This window comes from Macrotis lagotis, chromosome 3 (genome assembly GCF_037893015.1).
Source record: "Macrotis lagotis isolate mMagLag1 chromosome 3, bilby.v1.9.chrom.fasta, whole genome shotgun sequence".
NCBI classification, from domain to species: domain Eukaryota; kingdom Metazoa; phylum Chordata; class Mammalia; order Peramelemorphia; family Peramelidae; genus Macrotis; species Macrotis lagotis.
The window spans coordinates 260695728-260713921 of NC_133660.1; the positions used below are offsets into that span (position 1 = coordinate 260695728).

At 42.6% G+C, this 18194-nt stretch overlaps 1 protein-coding gene across 3 annotated transcripts in view; it reads left to right on the top strand.

Annotated features, from left to right (window-relative positions):
* PRR5L (proline rich 5 like) overlaps positions 1 to 18194 on the top strand; it is a 143057-nt gene that overhangs the window by 16391 nt on the left and 108472 nt on the right. For 2 of the 3 annotated variants that reach the window (XM_074230487.1, XM_074230486.1), the window contains exons 2-3: positions 8078 to 8181; positions 10358 to 10837. In XM_074230487.1, the coding sequence (XP_074086588.1) occupies positions 10781 to 10837 (57 nt within the window). In that variant the 5' untranslated portion in view covers positions 8078 to 8181; positions 10358 to 10780. The remainder of the gene's footprint in view (positions 1 to 8077; positions 8182 to 10357; positions 10838 to 18194) is intronic. The other variant, XM_074230488.1, reaches the window with a different exon arrangement.

Sequence of the window (18194 nt, forward strand, 5' to 3'; positions counted from 1 at the left end):
CTTATGAGTTAGTATCACAGGATTCTATTTTGGAAACTCTGGTATAATGGATAGAATGGCAGCTAGGAATCAGGGCTCCCTAATTTCAAGTCCTTCTTCTGACCCAGAATGACTTTGAAATCTGAGACTGGTCACTTAGGCTTTTAATCCCCTGGACCAACTCTCTCAGACTGTGGTTTCAGAGAACACCTTTAGATCTGTGTTGGCTGAGGCAGTTTCCCCACCTGTATCCTGGACCCAAGAAAGATGTCCCCTACAAGATCGATGAGAGGATTCAAAGAGGCAAGGATGCATAGAAAGAGAACATTTGCAGATCTTAAAACAATATGTAAATGTTAGGGATGATTCTTCACTGTTCCAGAATCTTAGCTTTATATTCTTCTAAGTCTAGTTTTCATTCTTTCCACTATAGCAAGGCTAGATGGTAAGCTATCAGGCAGAGCCAGAGTAGAAAAGGGGACCCACTGCCTGTTGCCCCACTGCTGTGACCAGTGCATCACAGGGACAGTAGATTAGAAACCCCTTGAGGACAGGGATTAGTTGTTTTTAACTTTGTTTCCCTGGTGCTTGAAACATTAGAAAGCATTAAATATTTATTTATTATATAAATAAATAAAATAAATTTATTATATAAAATAAATATTTATTAAATTTAATTTAGTTCTCAACCACACTTGGTTAACCTAAGTCCTTTTACTTTGTGTGGAAGTGAGTAAAAATGATCTTTTAAAAAATTTCTATTATTTAGACTTTTTTTTCTAATTCATAATAAGTATATCCCTTTTTTATTTGTGAGGTCATACTGTAACTGCCAAGTGTATATAGCATTTTATTGTTAGTAGTTAATTTATACTCTAGTGCATTGTGGGTAATAACTCAGTTTCTCCAAAGGGTAGAAGAATTTGTCACTGCATTTTCCTTCCAGGGAATCAGCTGCAGTTTATTCTGAGCTAATATATCTCCTCATGGATGGAATCACTTTGGAGCTGGAGAAGCATTCCTCCCCAGTGGTTGTGCCTCTTGTTTAAATCAGGCGTGGGGAATGTCCAACCTCAAGGACTGTATAAGGCCAAGAAAATCATTTAGTTTGGCGCTGCCAAGGCAAAGGCAGGCAGAACTGAAATTTCAATATATCTAGGAGCTTTTTAGGGATGAATTAATTAAATGTTTGATCAAGTAAGATAATAATTTTACATGGCCCACAGATCATGTTATAAACCTCCAAATTGACCTTTGACAGAAAATAAAAGGTTTCCTAGCCCTGGTCTAAATGGACTCTCCTTAGAAGAGGTGGGTTTCTGAGTCCACTTTGCTTGAAATGCTCTGGGAGATGCCCAGCATAACCCAGCATCTCTGGGAATGGTGCCATGAAAGCCATGTTGCTGAATTCCTCCATGAGGAGACCCCTCTACCAGCAGCCTAGTGAAATGCTTCGGATCATGAGACCTGTTTGAGGCCCAGGAGGCAGAGTGAGTGTCCCGGGCTCTGCTTCATCGTCACCCCTTCCCCCTCATCACCCTGGTGTAACTAACTCCCCCTTGCTCCCCGGCCTGTCCTTTCCTCTTCAGGCTTACCCTTGGAAGTTGCTCTGTGGCCTATTTCAGTTGTACATTTGAGTTGACACACAGTGGAATTTTCTCTAGGACTCGGACCCCCAGGGGATGGCACTATTTTACAGATAAGAAAACTGCATTCTCGATGCACGCCTCCTTCCTTGAAGACATGTTGCTTAACCTTGGGATATCTGGACATAGGATGACTTCCTTCATGGATGGTGCACCCCTCCCTTTATTTGGAATGCACCCTTGCCCTGTTCACCCCCACTTCTCTCCCACAGTCATTTACAGACCCCCTGTTCTGTCAGAGCCTAACAGAGATGCCACTTCTACTAGGAAACCTTCCTTGTTGATATCCCAGGGGGAAGGGTGGCTTCCTGAATTTCTTAAGACACTTTACCTGGGACCATCTCCTATTCCCTTCTCCTGCTTTTTCTTCCTTCAGAGTCATTTTGTGTATGTGTATGTGTGTATATGTGTGTGTGTGTGTGTGTGTGTGTGTGTGTGTATTGCCCCCTGCTAGAATGTGAGCTCACTGAATAAGAATTATTTCATTTTTTATATCTATATCTTCAAGGTGCTTGGAAACCTGGAAACCCTGAACGGTGCTTGTTGCTGTTTCAAGTTTTTAATTGACTTTTTTTTTACATCATCTCCATCTCTAAATATAGCCCTACCTTCTCCTCTCCCCTTTGTGGGTTGAGGATGACAAAAATAAAAACCGTCTTTTCTATAAACTTTGTACTTGGCAGAGCCAAGGCATTGTTTCATCCTCACAGCCACACGGGAGGGAAGAGAGAGTGGCATCTAGGTCCACTCACCAGCTGTGTGTCCCTGATCACATCTTTTCTTCATCCCAGACCTCAGTTACTTCAGATGGGAGTGAGAGGATTGGAGGAGAGGCTTTCTAAGGGTCCCTTCCCAACATCTGAACATGAGATGTTTCTGCATCCTCACCCCCCCTTAAAAATAGTGAACACAGACAGGAAAAAGCCCACATTTATTCTATCACTTTGTGAACCCTTATTCCTTCAGCTGTTCCTTGTACATTACCTGGCTCTTCATGACCCAAATTGGGGTTTTCTTGGCAAAGATACTGGAGTGGTTTGCCATTTCCTTCTCCACTTCATTTTACAGATGAGGAAACTGAGACAAACAAGGTTAAGTGGCTTGTCCAAGGTCATACAGCTGATATGTGTGTGAGGCTAGATTTGAACTCAGGAAGATGAGTCTTTCTGATTCATAGGCCAACACTCCATGCCCTTCACCATCTCACTGCCCCTTTATCATGTATGCCCATGTATAAGACCCTCTATCTCCCCTCTGCAGATATTTTTACTGCCTGTCTGATCCCCAGCACCATCCTGAGTTCATAGAGTGACTGCCTAGAAGTCTGAAGACTTAGGGTCAAGTTCCCCTCTGACACAAGCTAGATAAGCTAATTAGCTTGTTAGTGTTCCAGGAAACTATAAACCACTTTGGTGGCATCTTAGTAAAGGAGTTTCTTTCCTTTGGGACCCTAAGTTTAGAGAAACCATCTAATCTAACTCCTTTATTTTACAGATGAAGAAACTGAGGCCCAAGAGAAGGGAAATGATTTGTCCAAGATTACTTGGGAAGAAGGGGCAGAGCTAGCATAAGAAACCTGCTCCCCTGACCCAAGTTGGGGGTACTGAGAGACAGAAGGAACCTTTCCCTGAGCTCTGAGAGTTGGACAAACCAGAATGGTCATACTTTTGATTTTCCATTACCCAGAATTGTTCCAGTCTGGTGTTTGAGTATTTGGAAATTCCTTTACCTGATCCCAATCTTTTATCATTCTATCTACCCCCCCTCCCTGACTCCTGCCCCATGGCTCATTACCCCAAAGCTCCTTCTCTGTCCTTGTGACTCCGGTCTCTCTAACCCTTTCCCAGACTATTGGCATCACCTTCCCTGACTTTACTCTCCTCTCTTCCAAGGTTGATCCCTAGGTGAGCCAGTTCACCTCTACACCAGCACCTTGCTTCAAGGGAACCAAATTCAGTGGTCTACAAGGTCCCCTCTGAACTTAGGATCTTTTGGTTCAAATCCCTTCCTTACCTCTGCTCACAGCTTGCCGATCCCTATTTCTGATTTGCCTCAACAGCCAGCCTCCTTTCCTTCCTATTGTGATACCCAATAGGGTTGCCAAATCTTGGCCTTTTCCCAGTCTTTCTCTTCTTTCTGAATGTCTCTGCAGCATTCATCTCTTTTGGGTGCCTTCTCCCACCTGGAGTCTTCCTCTCTGCTCACTCCTGCTGCTTCTCCCATCTCCCTTTTATGTATTTTATATCGTTTGTCTATTCATGTCCTCTATTAGAATGGAAGCTTCTTGGGCGGCTAGATGGTACAGTCGATAGAGCACCAGCCTTGGAGTTAGGAGTACCTGGGTTCAAGTCAGACCTAAGACACCTAATAATTACCTAGCTGTGTGGCCTTGGGCAAGCCACTTAACCCTATTTGCCTTGCAAAATCCTAAAAAAAATGGAAGCTTCTTGAAGGCAGAGACTGTTTTCAGTTTTTCTGTGTTTTGCTAATAAATGTTTGTTTGATTGTCAAAATCACAGGACAAGGGAGAGCCAGGACATGTGTAGCCCCTGTCATTGTTTGTCCATCTTCTAAAACTGCCTGTGCTGTTGAGAATCTCTTCACCTTGGAAAACATAAAAGTAATTTTCTTAGGCCTTCATCAGCCTCCATCTGTGTAGTCTATCTCTGTGTCTTGGCCCTCTCCCAACTGGAGGAGAGTGAGATTTGAGCCCCAAGGGGACAGCCATCATCTGAGCTGTTGGGGAGGTGAGCCAGGGGATCACACAGGCCAGCCAGCCAGAACTTCCATCACTGGAGCAGCACCCTCAATGCCCAATAAACGGAGTCTACTGAACAAAAATGAATTTGGTCCATCCCCCTAGCTGATACACAGTATAGTTGCAGCCCTTCAACACCTGTGGCTTGGATCAGATAGTGGTTTGTAGGCCTGGTCCTCTGAGGAAAGTACATCCTATATCAGGGGCCTGCAAAGTTATAGGGTGTCTTAGATCTAGGGCTGGAGAGGACCTCAGAGGGTCATCTGCTCCAATCCCTCATATGACTGATGAGGAAACTGAGACCTAGAAAGGTTAAGCACCTGACTGAGGACTTCTGACTACAGATTTGGTGCTCTTCCCAAAGTAAACCTTGATGAGGCCAGCTAGATGTTGTGATGGATAGAGCACTGGCCCTGAAGTCAGGAGGACCTGAGTTCAAATCCGAGCTCGGACACTTACTAGCTGTGTGACCTTGGGCAAGTCACTTAATTCTGATTGTTTCCCATCCAGGGTCATCTCCAGTCCTCCTGATTCCTATCTGACCACTGCAGCCAGATGACTCTGAGGAGAAAATGAGACTGGTGACTTAGCACAGCCTTCCTCTCACTTAAGTTCAATTCTTGTGCTTGTCATGGCATCACCTCCCTGATGTCAGGATCTTCTTCAAAAAAATGAAGGGAAAAGATCTTCATTCACCTTGGTGAGAATAGATCTATCTCAGCACAGTCCTGGAAAGAAAATGAAGGGCCTTAGGAACTTGAGGATCCGGACTCCAATCCCCAATCTGATACCTAGTAAACTTGGGTGAAGGACTTGACTTTCTGGGCCTCAGTTTCTGCATCTTTAAAATAAAGGGCTTGAACTCAATGACCTAGGGGTTCCTTCTAGCTCTAAATCTGTGATCCCATGTTTCTTCTGAGAATCTCCAAGCTGTGCTTGGGGTCCTTCTCCTCCTTTCACCTGATCTTGAAGCCCAGCCCCTCAAATCCCAGGGTCCACTAGGGAGATTTCATTTTATCTTACCCAGAACCAGGGCACCAGGCCACTGACTGACCATCTCCAAAGCATGCTTCTGTGAGAGTCCCCACTTGAGCTCGCCTTCCCATCGTTGTCTTCCCCTGTTGGGGCTGCCTATCAGTAGCGGATACACAGAAAGTACTTAAATTTTTTTTTAAATTCCTTCTTAAAATTCCTCCTATTTACATGTCTGCACAGTATATCTTTGACTCTCAGACAAGTGATTAAAGTGGCTCTGTAAGACTGGGTGCAGAGTGAATGAAAGTGAAAACCGGGTCAAGCTCTGCCCAGAAATGGTGGGTGATCACCCACATTAGTGCAGGCACTCCTTATCTCACCAGCAGGGGGCAGCTTAGTCAAAGACCATGGAACACCTGCCTAGCCTAGGTGGATGGACCCAAGCTCTTTAGACCTGCTCGGCCAAGCTCCCTTTAAACAAAGCAGAACTACAGTAATTCAATAGCAACTCTCTCAAAGGTGGGGGTGCCCTCCCCTCCCCCACTGCCTTGTCATTAACTCTCTTGCATTTATTCCCGAGTTATTCTACATGGACCCATCTATGGACCTGTCTGTGGTCCTGTCTAAAGACCTGTCTATGGAACTGTCTATTAGCCCGTCCATGGTTCTGTCTATGGACCAGTCTTTGGTTTTGTCTATATAAGTGTCCATGGACCAGTCTATGGAGCAGTCTATGGAGCAGTCTATGATCTTGTCCATGGACATATCTATTGAATTGTCTATGAAACTGTCTATGGACCAGTCCATTCCCCTGTCTGTGGACCTGTTTTCCCTCTGAGAATGAATGCCAACTCCTTTTTAGGAGGGGTTTCTCATTCACTGTATCTGGGTTCCCAGCAATCCACACAATCACTGACTCACACAATAGTTGATCTTTAAATGCTTGTTGGTGGAATGAGCCAATAGAAAAAGGCAGGGTCTCTTAGAAAGATTTACACACTGCCCTTCTGGAAGGCTAGAGCTCTAGAGAAGCCTTTTTTGTTCCAGAGTGGGGAGGCTTTGAAGAAAGATGAAGCTATGATGGTGAGGATAGTGAGGTTTTGTTTTTTAGCAGACCTATCCTTTCAGGAATGCTGGGATCTCCTAGCTAAGAAAACTTCATTTTATTTTTGCTTATTTTTTATTTTTTTAGGATTTTGCAAGGCAAATGGGGTTAAGTGGCTTGCCCAAGGCCACACAGCTAGATAATTATTAAGTGTCTGAGGCTGAATTTGAACTCAGATACTCCTGACTCCAGGGCTGGTGCTCTATCCACTGCGCCACCTAGCTGCCCCCATTTTATTTTTTAAAGAATATTTTTTGTCTTATTTTTTCTCAAAAAATGTTTTTGAGTTTGTTTTTGAAGTTAGGAAACTTTATTTATTAAGGTAGATTAGCATCTGCTCTGCCACTTATAATCTTAGCGATCTACTGGGGCACTGAGAAGTGAAATATGTTGTTTGGGGTCAGAGGTGGAAATTGAACCCACATCTTCCTGATTCTGAGGCCAACTCAGGAGCCATCTTGGCAGGCTGTCTTTGGATAATAAGAAAAAATAGGAGAACTGACAGTCATATCTTACTTAGGGGTTTAGAGAGTACTTTATGTTATCTCCTTTGGTCCCTACCACATTCATGCCAGTGTGACCTTGGGCAAGTCCCTTAACCCTGATTACCTTACATCCAGAGCCATTTCCAGTCATCCTGATCCATATCTGACCACTGGACCCAGATGGCTCTGGGGAGAAAGTAAGACTTGTGACTTAACACAACCCCCCCTCACTCAAATCCAATTCACATGCTGGCCATGGCATCAACTTCCTGATGTCATGGTCTTTTTCTTCAAAAAATAAAAAATCATCACCAGATTGAGACCCTGAGATTCATTGTTTCCTTTTACAGAGGAGAAATGATTAAAGTAGCTTGTTCCTGCTCACCCAGCCATCAAGGGGCAGGGGTAGGAGTGGCACCAGACCCTGCTGCCTCCAAGTAGGGCATTGTTCTCCTTATATCACGCTGCATGGCTAAGAGACTGCCACCAGTATTTTGCAGTGAGTTGCCCATCATGCTTCACAGCAGAGGAGAAACAGTGAGAAAGGGAAGTGAGTTTATCTTCTCAGGCCACATTAGCTTTCACTCCGGAACAGCCCAGAGAACAAAGAAGTATATGAATTGTGTGTTGGAGGAAGACCTTTGGAACACCCAGTAGAAGGTCAGGGGCATGTGACAGAACTAATGTTAATGAATCACCCAAGACTCGAGGTGGCTTTAGCCAATGGGGGCTGTCCTGACAGGGAGCTCACCAGCTGCCTCAGGTCTGAATGTGGGCTGACTACATTGTAAGAACAACATTAATTAATGATAGTCTTCACTTAATTTAACAATTGTCTAAAAAGACTTAAATAATTAAAGCATGTTAAGGTTTTTTAAATTTTTATTTAGGCAATGGGGTTAAGTGACTTGTCTAAGATCATACAACCAGGCATTTATTAAGTGTCTGAGGCCAGGTTTGAACTCAGGTCCTCCTCCGGAGCTGGTGGTCTATTCATTGCATTATTTGCATGTTAAGGTTTTAAAGGTCCCAAGTTTCCAGCAAGGATTGTGGTACAAGTTTTCTCCCTTATACAGATGAGAAAACTGAGGCTCAGAGAAGTTAATGGAATTTATCTTTGTTCACTCAGCTACTAGGAGTGAAAGACATGATTTCTAGTCGGGACTCATGACTCTGGCTCCAATGATCTCCCCATCACATTCACAGAGTACATCTTGTCAAACTCCCCAATTCGTAAGTACCTTTGAGACCTCTCTCTCTTCTGATACTATATCATGGTGCTTCCAAGCTTCTTTAGGTCATTGTCACAGGAGAAGGATCCAGTTCTTCCTCTCAGATAAAAATCTTGTATTTAAGTACTTTATATATTTTTGCATGTACTTTATATATTTTTGCATTTATTTCCTTTATCTTCTGCATATTAAGATAGAAAGATGAGGGGTGGCTAAGTGGTGCAGTGGATAGAGCACCAGCCCTGGAGTCAGGAGTAACTGAGTTCAAATCCAGCCTCAGACACTTAATAATTACCCAGCTGTGTGGCCTTGGGTAAGTCACTTAACCTCATTTGCCTTGCAAAAAACCTAAAAAAAAGATAGAAAGAGATAAAAAGATGAATAGATGAATGACTGGACAGATGGAGGGATGGTAGATAATTACATAGATTAGATAGAAAAATAGATGGGCAGATGAATAGATAAATAGATGGATCTATACATAGATGAGATGTGTTTACATAGATTTGATGGGTGAATGGAGGAGAGAAGGGATACATAGATAGTTGAAACAGATTAGGTAGATAGATGGGCAGATGGATAGACAGACAGACAAGAAAGAAGGACACAGAATGAGGGATGGATGGATGGATGGACGGATGGATGGATGGATGGATCTTTATTGTCTCCCTCATTAGAACACGAGCTCCTTTCGTGTTTGGGATCCTTCCATTCCTTATATCTGAATCCCAAGTACCTACTCAAGGTTGTGACACATAGTAGCTCCTCCAGAAATGCTGATTGATAATAACCTAAAATCAGTGAGTTTTGACTCCAGTTCTTTGAATTCCATAATCAGTTCTCTTTGGGTAAATCCTGCTTGCCACCCTAGGCCAGGATTTAACCTTAGAGATTTAGTCCTCTTAAAGTAGTTTAATTCTTCTAAAGAAAGTTAGAAGTTGTTGTCGACTAAGGAAGTTGGCTAGCCCTAGGGACTTGGGCTGTTTTCTCCTCTGCATCTTTATACTTTTTGAATGAATGAATGAATGAGAGCTGATCAGGTCCTGCCCTTGGGAATTCCTAGCTATGTAGTATTGCATGGGCTCACAATTCAAGATCTAATTTGGCTTTTGAATCCCCTTCACTAGAGGAAGAGGCCCCTTACTTCTTAGTGAAGGAAAGGGGTGGTTAATTAGCAACAGGCCCTCTAAAATCCAGCAGCTAAAAAAAGCTCATGTAGTCAGGCTGCATAGCCAAGAGACAGAGGTGATAATCCCATCATTCTGTGTTCTGGGCCCCATATTTTAAGTTGACAGCCATGTCAGATGGATAATAAAGAGAATGAGGAGGGGTCTCCTAAGAAGGTCATGTGAGAAGGGATTGAGGAAATTTGTAAAATTTTGCCTCAAGGGGAAAAAACTAAAAAAAGAGAGAGCATGATGGAAGAAGGAAGGCATAGGAGAAAAAAGAGGGGAAGATACTGGATCTGGAGATAAGCCTGGCTTCAAATCCAGTTTCTTCTATTTGCTACTTCTGTGACTATAGCCAAGCAGTTGATCTATAAGGTTTTGTTAAAGACCTTCTATATGATTAGGTTTGTACCATGCACTGAGAATATCAATATAATACATGGAAACAATCCCATCTTGCAGTAAACTTCCCAAAGCTGACTGGTTGATAGGTGGATAGGTGTGGGTGAGGAGGGATATATAGTTCATTGGAAGCAGATTAGATAAGTAGATAGATGGGCAGATGAATGGACAAGAAAGCTGTATAGACTGAAAGACTGATAGACGAATGGATGAATGGATGGATGACTGGATAGTTGGATGGATGGATCTAGTATGATTGATCCTATCTGTCTCTTTCTCTCTGTGTATGTGTATGTATGTGTGTGAGTATGGTACATATACACATTCTGTAAAAATAATACAAAATGATATAATTGTAAAACATTTTGAACAGTGCCTAAAACACAGTAATTGCTATATAAATGTTGGCTATTACTATTATTATTATTATTATATAAAACCATCAAGCCCAAGTCCCCTTCCTCTCTGGGTCTCAGTTTCCTCACTTGTCTTATGAGGAGATAGGTCTCCATGGAATCTGTAGTCCCTCCAGCTCTAACTTAGGCTCCTGTAAGATCAAAATCTTGTTATGGCTCCAGGTTGAAGAATTGTTTTCTCCTCTTCTAGATGATGGCTCTCAAAGAAGGAGGCATTGCAAAGTAGCAATAAAGAACCCCCATGAACAAAACCACAGATTCCTGAGGCACAAGAAACACGTTTCTTCAGCAGAGAAGAATAGGACCTCATCTCACCAGGAAAGAAAGGGGAATGGTAGATTTGCTGAAGAAGACTTCTTCTAAACTGCCTAGGTGACTTTGAGCCAACTCAGTTTCTTGATCTGTAAAAATGAGGCTTTTGTAATTAATAGCCATCAAGGTCCCTTACATTACCAAATATAAGCTGGTGACCAAGAGATGGTCTGGAAGTAACAGAAACCTGAAGTCCATGGACTACCAGTGAGTCAGGAAGCCCCAGATAGAAGGAGCCACCTGTGCTAGCCCAGTGGACTTGGTCAGGAATGCACCATCATCTGGAGGGAGTCTAGCTTCCATGAGGGCAAGAAGGAGAGGAGACAAGAAGAAGAATTTCAAGATGAGAAGATCATTGGTAATTATGGGTGGGGATTGCTGAGCGTCAGCAGAAGGGATGAATAGAGGAGAAGGACCAGAAAGGCTGCCGAATTGGATGGTGACAAAGTTGGGGAGCAGTTGCAAGGCCAGGTTGTCTTGGCTCAAGATAACTGAGAGGCATGGGGGAACAGGGAGTGAGAATTTGCTTGCTATAAAATGGAGAACTTAACAACCAGTAAGTGACTTGTCCATCTGGGAGTTGACCCATGCTTTCCGACTTCAAAGCCTGCAAGCACTCTTTAATATCCTTCCCTTGGCAGTGTTTTATTTCTAAGAGGTAACTGGGTTTAAACAAAATACTTTAAAAATAGAAAAACTCCCCAGCAGTCCCAATCTGGCATTTATTTTATTTTATTTTATTTATTTTATTTTTTTGGAATGCCATTCGCAGAACCTGGTTGGAACTGCCCCAAGATCATTGAGGAAGAGGAAGCAGGAGGCCCTTTATTATAACCTGGGTTTCCGGGTGGGGAAGTCCAATGGCAGAGGTGTCCTGACTTCCCTTGAGCCTATTGTTCCCTGAACTGTTTGGCTAAGGAAGACGCTTGGCCTTTTAGACCTTGCTGTCCCGGCCATCTCATGGCAGGGCCTCTCGGATAAGTGGGAGAATTTCCTTCTAATAGGAACAATGGCATCCTGGCCTTGCGCCTTCCGTCTCTGCTGGGGTCCTACAGATAACTAATTCTGCTTCCTTTCTCTTTATCCTTATGGGCCAGAAAATGCTGTTTCAGACTTTAAGAAAGGGGTGAGACCCTTTCTTTTCCATAATGGAAATGATTCTTTAAGCTCCGGATCATGGAAAACCCTTCCATTTGTAATTCCTTCCTATGACACTTAGCATTTTTGTGATTTGGCCAAGCTATCCCCCTGGGACTCAGTTTCCTTATTGGTATAAGGAGAAGGTTGACGTCCTAAGTGCCCTTCCACCTCTGATTCTAAATGTTGAGCAGGTGCTGATCCGTACTGTTAGAGGGAGGTGCCTATATTGATTAAATCATAAGTCTAGTTAAAAATAAAGTACATATTTGTCTCCCAGCTTCCTGTTGAAGTACAGATGCCATACTCTATACAAAGAGCTTTTGACAGGCCTCGTCGATTATTGCTATTATTAACAAAGCTGGTGTCAACAGAGCTGGGCCACCACAGTACAACCCTGATATGAGATAGTTGGTAGATTCTATATATAGTCAACAAGCCAACATGCCTTAAAAATGCTGGGGCTATGTAGGCAAGCCCTTGGGGAGTTTACCTTTTAATGGATATGGGAAGTTCCATAAAAGGAAACTGAAAGGGGAAGGGAGGAGAAGGTACCCACCTGAGTTCAGGGCAGAGAAAAAAGTCCTGAGAGTCAGGGAGAATGTGGTAAGGCCCGGGAAAAACTACTTCTCCCAGAGCAGGTCAACACCTTCTCTATGACTTCTAGTCTCACAAAATTGCCTGGACCACACCACTCACTAAATGGTGACTTGTGCAGGATCTCAGATCCAACATGTCTCAGAGACACTTCTTGAACCCAGATCTTCCTGGCTTCAAGGCTGACTCTGTTCATTCCATGAAACCACCTGTAAAATGGACAATTTCTTAGGATCCTGGTCAATTTTCGAGAGTCTCAGTTGCAAAGAACTGCCAACCTTCATCGGATGGAGTCTGTTCTCTATGCCAAGGAAATCATAGGCTCGCTTCCTATGTCTATCTTAAACCATTTGGGGGGGGGGCTCAGTTTCCTTTTCTACCAGATGGAGATCATGCAGATAATACAGGTGCTACCTATGAGGAAAGTACTTTGTAAAGCTTCAGAATGCTACTGAAATTAGATTTTATTCTTATTATTATATATTCATAATGTAAACTCATATGCTAGCAGTGTTTACCATAAGATACATTTATCATCACTGAAGCAAGCAAACATTACCGATTTTACTGAACTGAGCCTATAACCACAGTAAAAACAAAACAGGAAGTAATGTCAAATTTCCGTGTATCTGATATATAGTTGCTTGGAACTCACCATTTGAAGGTGTGACCACATGCCTGTGGTCAATGGGTTTGAAACTGAGGAAGGGGCTGAAGTCTCTGCAGTGGGCCTGCAATCCAAAACCTGCCTAGGACAAAGTTTCGAGGAATGCTACTAAATACCCAACAAAAGACAAAGAAAGTAGAAATAGGAAAAACTCAAGATTGTGATTATTAGATATCAGCAAGAAGGAGAGTATTGCTTGCTCTGGAGATTTAGGCATACTTGTAAATTAGAAAAAAATCATTTGTCCTAGGCAGGAGGGATTACGGACTGTTACTTAAAACCACCAATTAATCTTATCTTTAACCATAGATCTGTAAGTAGGACCCTCATTAATTCATTTACAATTCAGCTTAACTCACATTTTTAATGCACATTCAAGAAATTGTCCTCAGTGCTTCAACTTATTTCAACAAATAATTTTAAGTCAAATCAACAAACATTAATTGACTACTGTATACTGGGTATTGTGCTAAGCACAGTGGGATACAAAGAAAGACAAAAGACAGCCTCTGCCCACTTGGAGTGTATTGTCTAATGGGGAGGGCTAAGTCCAGGACTGTGTGTTGTTCAGGTGTATCAGCTGTGTCTGACTCTTCATCCCATTTGGGGTCTTCATGCCCAAGATACTGGAGTGGCCTACCAAATCCTTCTAAAGGGGCTAAAAGTAGAGAGACAGATATGTACATGTGTATGTAAAATACATATGCACACATGCATACATACATACATATCTATCTATCAAATATCTATCAAATATATATATTATATATATATATATATATGTATATAGCTATAGTTCCTTCCATAAAGCTGTTCAAAATCTATGTGGATTGTAGGGTAAAAGGAAGATGGTCCCTATATAAAGCAAAGTAAGGCTGATAGGGTCACAGGATAGAGCTTGAAAAAGTGTTCTAGATAAAGTGCGCTTTCTGGTACTAGAACCCCTAGATGCAAAGGACTTAGACGATCTTTAAGTCAGCCCTGCCACTTCTACCCCTCCACCCCCTACTTCAACATTCATCCATTTTTAGATGAAGCCACAGCACAAAGAAAATTCTTGCTCAAGGTCACAAAACTAGAAAAGTAGACAAACTGAGTTTGGAACCCAGGTCTTCTGACTCCAAGTATTGTGTTTTTTTCACGGTACCATGAAGTCATCTTCCAGGTGCTCCTGAGCATGCATTGCTGAAAAAGAGACCTTGAAAAAGAGAAAGGAAGGTCATCCACTCTGCAGATCCTTCACAGTTGGTTCATGGGGAGTTGGTGCATGCCTACTGAGTGAGGCTGATGGAGATGTGTTGGTTCCCTTTGCTTGTATTTTGCTTTCTCTCCTTTGTAGATAAAGATCATTCAGAGCTCTCTGGGTCTAAATGTGGCTCATCCTCCCCCTCCCATAAGAATGCAGATGAACAATCCCCTTTGAACTTCCAGTAGACAGTCCAGGAACCTTGTCAGCCAGGAAATCTCAGCTGGACAGTGATTAGTCACCAGAGCTCCCAGGTCCTTCTTTTAATGCCAGAATCCTGCAGATGGTCATGTTTTCATAGAAAGTACCTGCTGCATCCCTGCTAGGGTCCTGGGTATAATCTCTTCTGTAAGAATGCAGTTTGACTGAAGTTGAAAAAGAACACATGTGGACTAAGGGGGAGGGAGAGAGTCAGTCAGACAAGGGGAAGAAGAAGAAGCATGCCCTTCCATTCTCCTGAAATGATGTAATCCTAGTCGTTCCCAATACTTTTGGAGGATTCCTTCTTTAATGTCCTAAAATGGCACAGTTCCCCAGGGGATACCAGTTATACTGTTTTAACTGTAGATCTGAGAAAAGATACCATGAACTTAATATTGTTTTTGAGTGAATTTATATTTTATTCATTACAATAGGATCTATGATGATTGTCCTTCTTTCTCAAAGAAGACCAAGATTTCAGGGAGGTGATGCCATGACATTGGATTTGAGTGAGGGGGCACTAGTCCCCAGCCTCACCTTCTCTTCCAGAGCCATCTGGATCCAGTGGCCAGATAGGAATCAGGATGACTGCAGATGGCCCTGGATCTAGATATAGTTCAAAAATAGTACTGTATATGTGTATGTGTATATATATATGTGTGTGTGTGTGTGTGTGTGTATGAGACATACTATTTATTCGCTCTACTGAACATATGAGTTATGACAATGAATCACTTCATACTAGTAGAATGTAAGCTCCAAAAGGGCAGGGATTATCTCACATGATCCATATGGATTGATTTAAAGAGATAGCAGCTAGGATTGTTTTGCAAATATCCAAGACTGGAAATCTGACTGAAATGGTCAAAGTTTCAATCTTGGTTCCAGTTCCACTCCTGGAGTCGAGGACCTCTTGCCCTCCAGATAACTCCTTGGTCTTCCAGAGATCCATGACTGCCCGGGTTGGGAAAGAGTGATCTAGATTATATTACAACCTGGTGAAATCCCATGTGATACAGTGGAGCCGCACACTGACAGCACATTGAATGTGTTGTGCCGTCTTTACATAATGATGGAAGTGCATCCCTTATTCTACACCAGAAAGACTTTAGCACAAGTGTCCTTATCCTTGTCTGTTGAGCAGGGACATTAGCAATATCGATAACAGTCCAGTGAATTCAAAAGCTAATACAATTTTATCAGTGGAAATGGTATTAAAGGAGAGGTGGGGTATCTATCTTCTTTGCTGCTATGTCCGAAGGACCATGAGGCATTTCTGTCTGATTTGTAGTTGAAGCCTTCCATGTATGTTGTCTCCTCTATAAGAATGAGAATGGAGACTGACTTGCTTTTCTCTCTGTACTCATGACTTCATTCATTTGTTCCATGAAGTGCCTAAATCCAAGGCCCTCTCAGTATTTTAGAGTCATGTTGAGAGGCGGTCTGTTTTAATCCTTCTTTTAATGTCTTATGGTGATGTTCTGCTTTTCCATCACATTCATGTTTGAACATCCCTTTTCTCTTCCCCTTCCCAAGGAACTTTTCCTTCTTTCAGGGGGGAGGGGCAAGACCAATTTAGCAAAGCCAACCAACATATTGACTATGGATGATGATGATGATGATGATGATGATGATGATTGATGATATTTGTCCTTTTCAAAGAGGACCATGACATCAGGGAGATGATGCCATGACATGCAGGTGAGTTGGGTTGGGTTGGGAAGTTGTGCTAAGTCTCCACCCTCACTTTCTCTTCTGTATTAATCAGGATGACTAGAGATGGCCATGATGGTGAGGCAAATAGAGTTGAGTGACTTATCCAATTTCACACAGCTAGTAAGTGTCTGAGGCCAGATTTGAACTCAGATCTTCTTGTCCCCCTACTCACTGCACCATCTAGCAGCCCCACATCCATAGTTCCTCATTTTTCCAACCAAAGGATGAAGGTCTGGATCCCATCTTTAGTATCTGTACAAATTTGAATACTTTATTAATACTAATAATAGAAATTTGACTCATTTCTCATTAGCTCCCACTTTCCATCTGTTTAGGAATTCCAATTGTCATCACGATCTCAATTATTGGTTCTTTGCTTTTCTAGTCAATTTTACTAATAGCCAAAGGGAAAGTGGGGGAAGTTAACTAGAGATCATGATTACCTTGGGGTCAACCTAGGCAGGTTAGTATAGGAGGACAACTGGATTTTAGAGGGAGAAGATCAGAGTTCAAATTCTGACAAATGGATTTAGAACTGAGAGGAACCTTAGGAACCCTCAAGTACAGTTCCCCCATTTTATACACGAGGAAACTGAAATATATGGCTAGACTTTGGCCACACAGCTCACTACTAAATATCTAAGTTGGAATTTGATTATGGGTCCAGGGCTCTGTTCACCACCTCATGCTTACTAGGTGATCCTAAGCAGTTAATATTTGTGAACCTCAGAGAATTTCCACCCTGCCTCCAACTGCTATACAATTCCCTTTTTACAGTCTGTCCCTTTTGAGATCACCAAAGAGCATGAAATATTCAACTTGAAAAAGAGAGCACCCTGCATATGCCAGGCTGTCTGGCACATGGGCTGTCTGTCTGTCATTAGGTGATGGTGGGGAGCCATTAGTGAATGCAGGAATTATATTGACTAGCAAGGAGATATCATTCCACGTTAAATAGGAAGAAAGAAATTTAGAGATCTCATGCATTGAACCTATATAACATATAGTAAATAAGCAGATCAGAGATTCATGGAAGACCTGAGTTCAAATCCCAACCTTGCCATCACTTCTTTGACATTGAGCAAGTCAAGTGATTTCTCTGCTTCAGTTCCTTCATATGTGGGAGAGGGGATAGGTAACCTCTCAGAAGCCTTTCCACCTGTGACCTCTGCTCCTCTGGCCCAGAACATAACCTCTCAGCGTTCTACCAGGGGCTGAGAGTTTGAACCTTAGCTAGAGTGGTCCTCGGATGACAGCCTCAAGTCATTGTGATTGCCCAGGGTGCTAATGACCCACAACTCTTCTGAAGAGAAGCTGTGTTGGTGCTCTGCTAGTTCACAGCAGCTACAATCTCATTAATAATGCCAGGATACTTTCCAGAGATGGAGAGGGCAGTCCATCCATATCTTTGCATCCAAGGTGACTACTGCTCATCTGCTCCTATAAATCCTCCCAGGCAGAGTGTTCCCAGGTGACTAAGGCATATATGTGGGAGAGGGGGCAGGTAGAGTGCCAGCCCTGAAATCAGGAGGACCTGAGTTCAAATCTAGTTGTGTGACCTTGGGGAACTTACCCCTGATTGCCTCCCATCCAGGGCCATCTCCAGTCATCCTGATTCATATCTGGCCACAGGACCCAGATGGCTCTGGGGGACAAAGTGAAGACTTAGCCCAGCCCCCCCCCTCCAAATCCAATTCACATGCTTGTCATGGCATCACCTCCCTGATGTCATGGTCTTCTTTGAGAATGAAGGATAATAATGGAACTTACAGTTGTTATGCTTCAAACTTGTCACCATACTTAAGCAACAAGGATTTATTAAATCCTACCATAGGCATAGCACCGAGAATATAAAGACAAAAATAAAAGCCCTTGCCCTCAAAAATCTCTATCTCCTTATGTTTCTTTCCACCTTTATTCTTTCTTCTCCCAAATGTGCCCTTCAAACTGCTTCCAGAATCAATAAATTAGCATTTATTGAACACTTACTTTGTGTTTGATGAATTGTGCAAGGAGCTGGAAGTACAAATATAAAATTGAGCTATTTCCTTCCCTCCAGAAGCTTAAAGTCATCCAGGAAGACACGTGGCTATATAAAGAAATAGAAAAACAATATAAAGTGATAGGGAGTGGGGAAGTCATGACTACCTG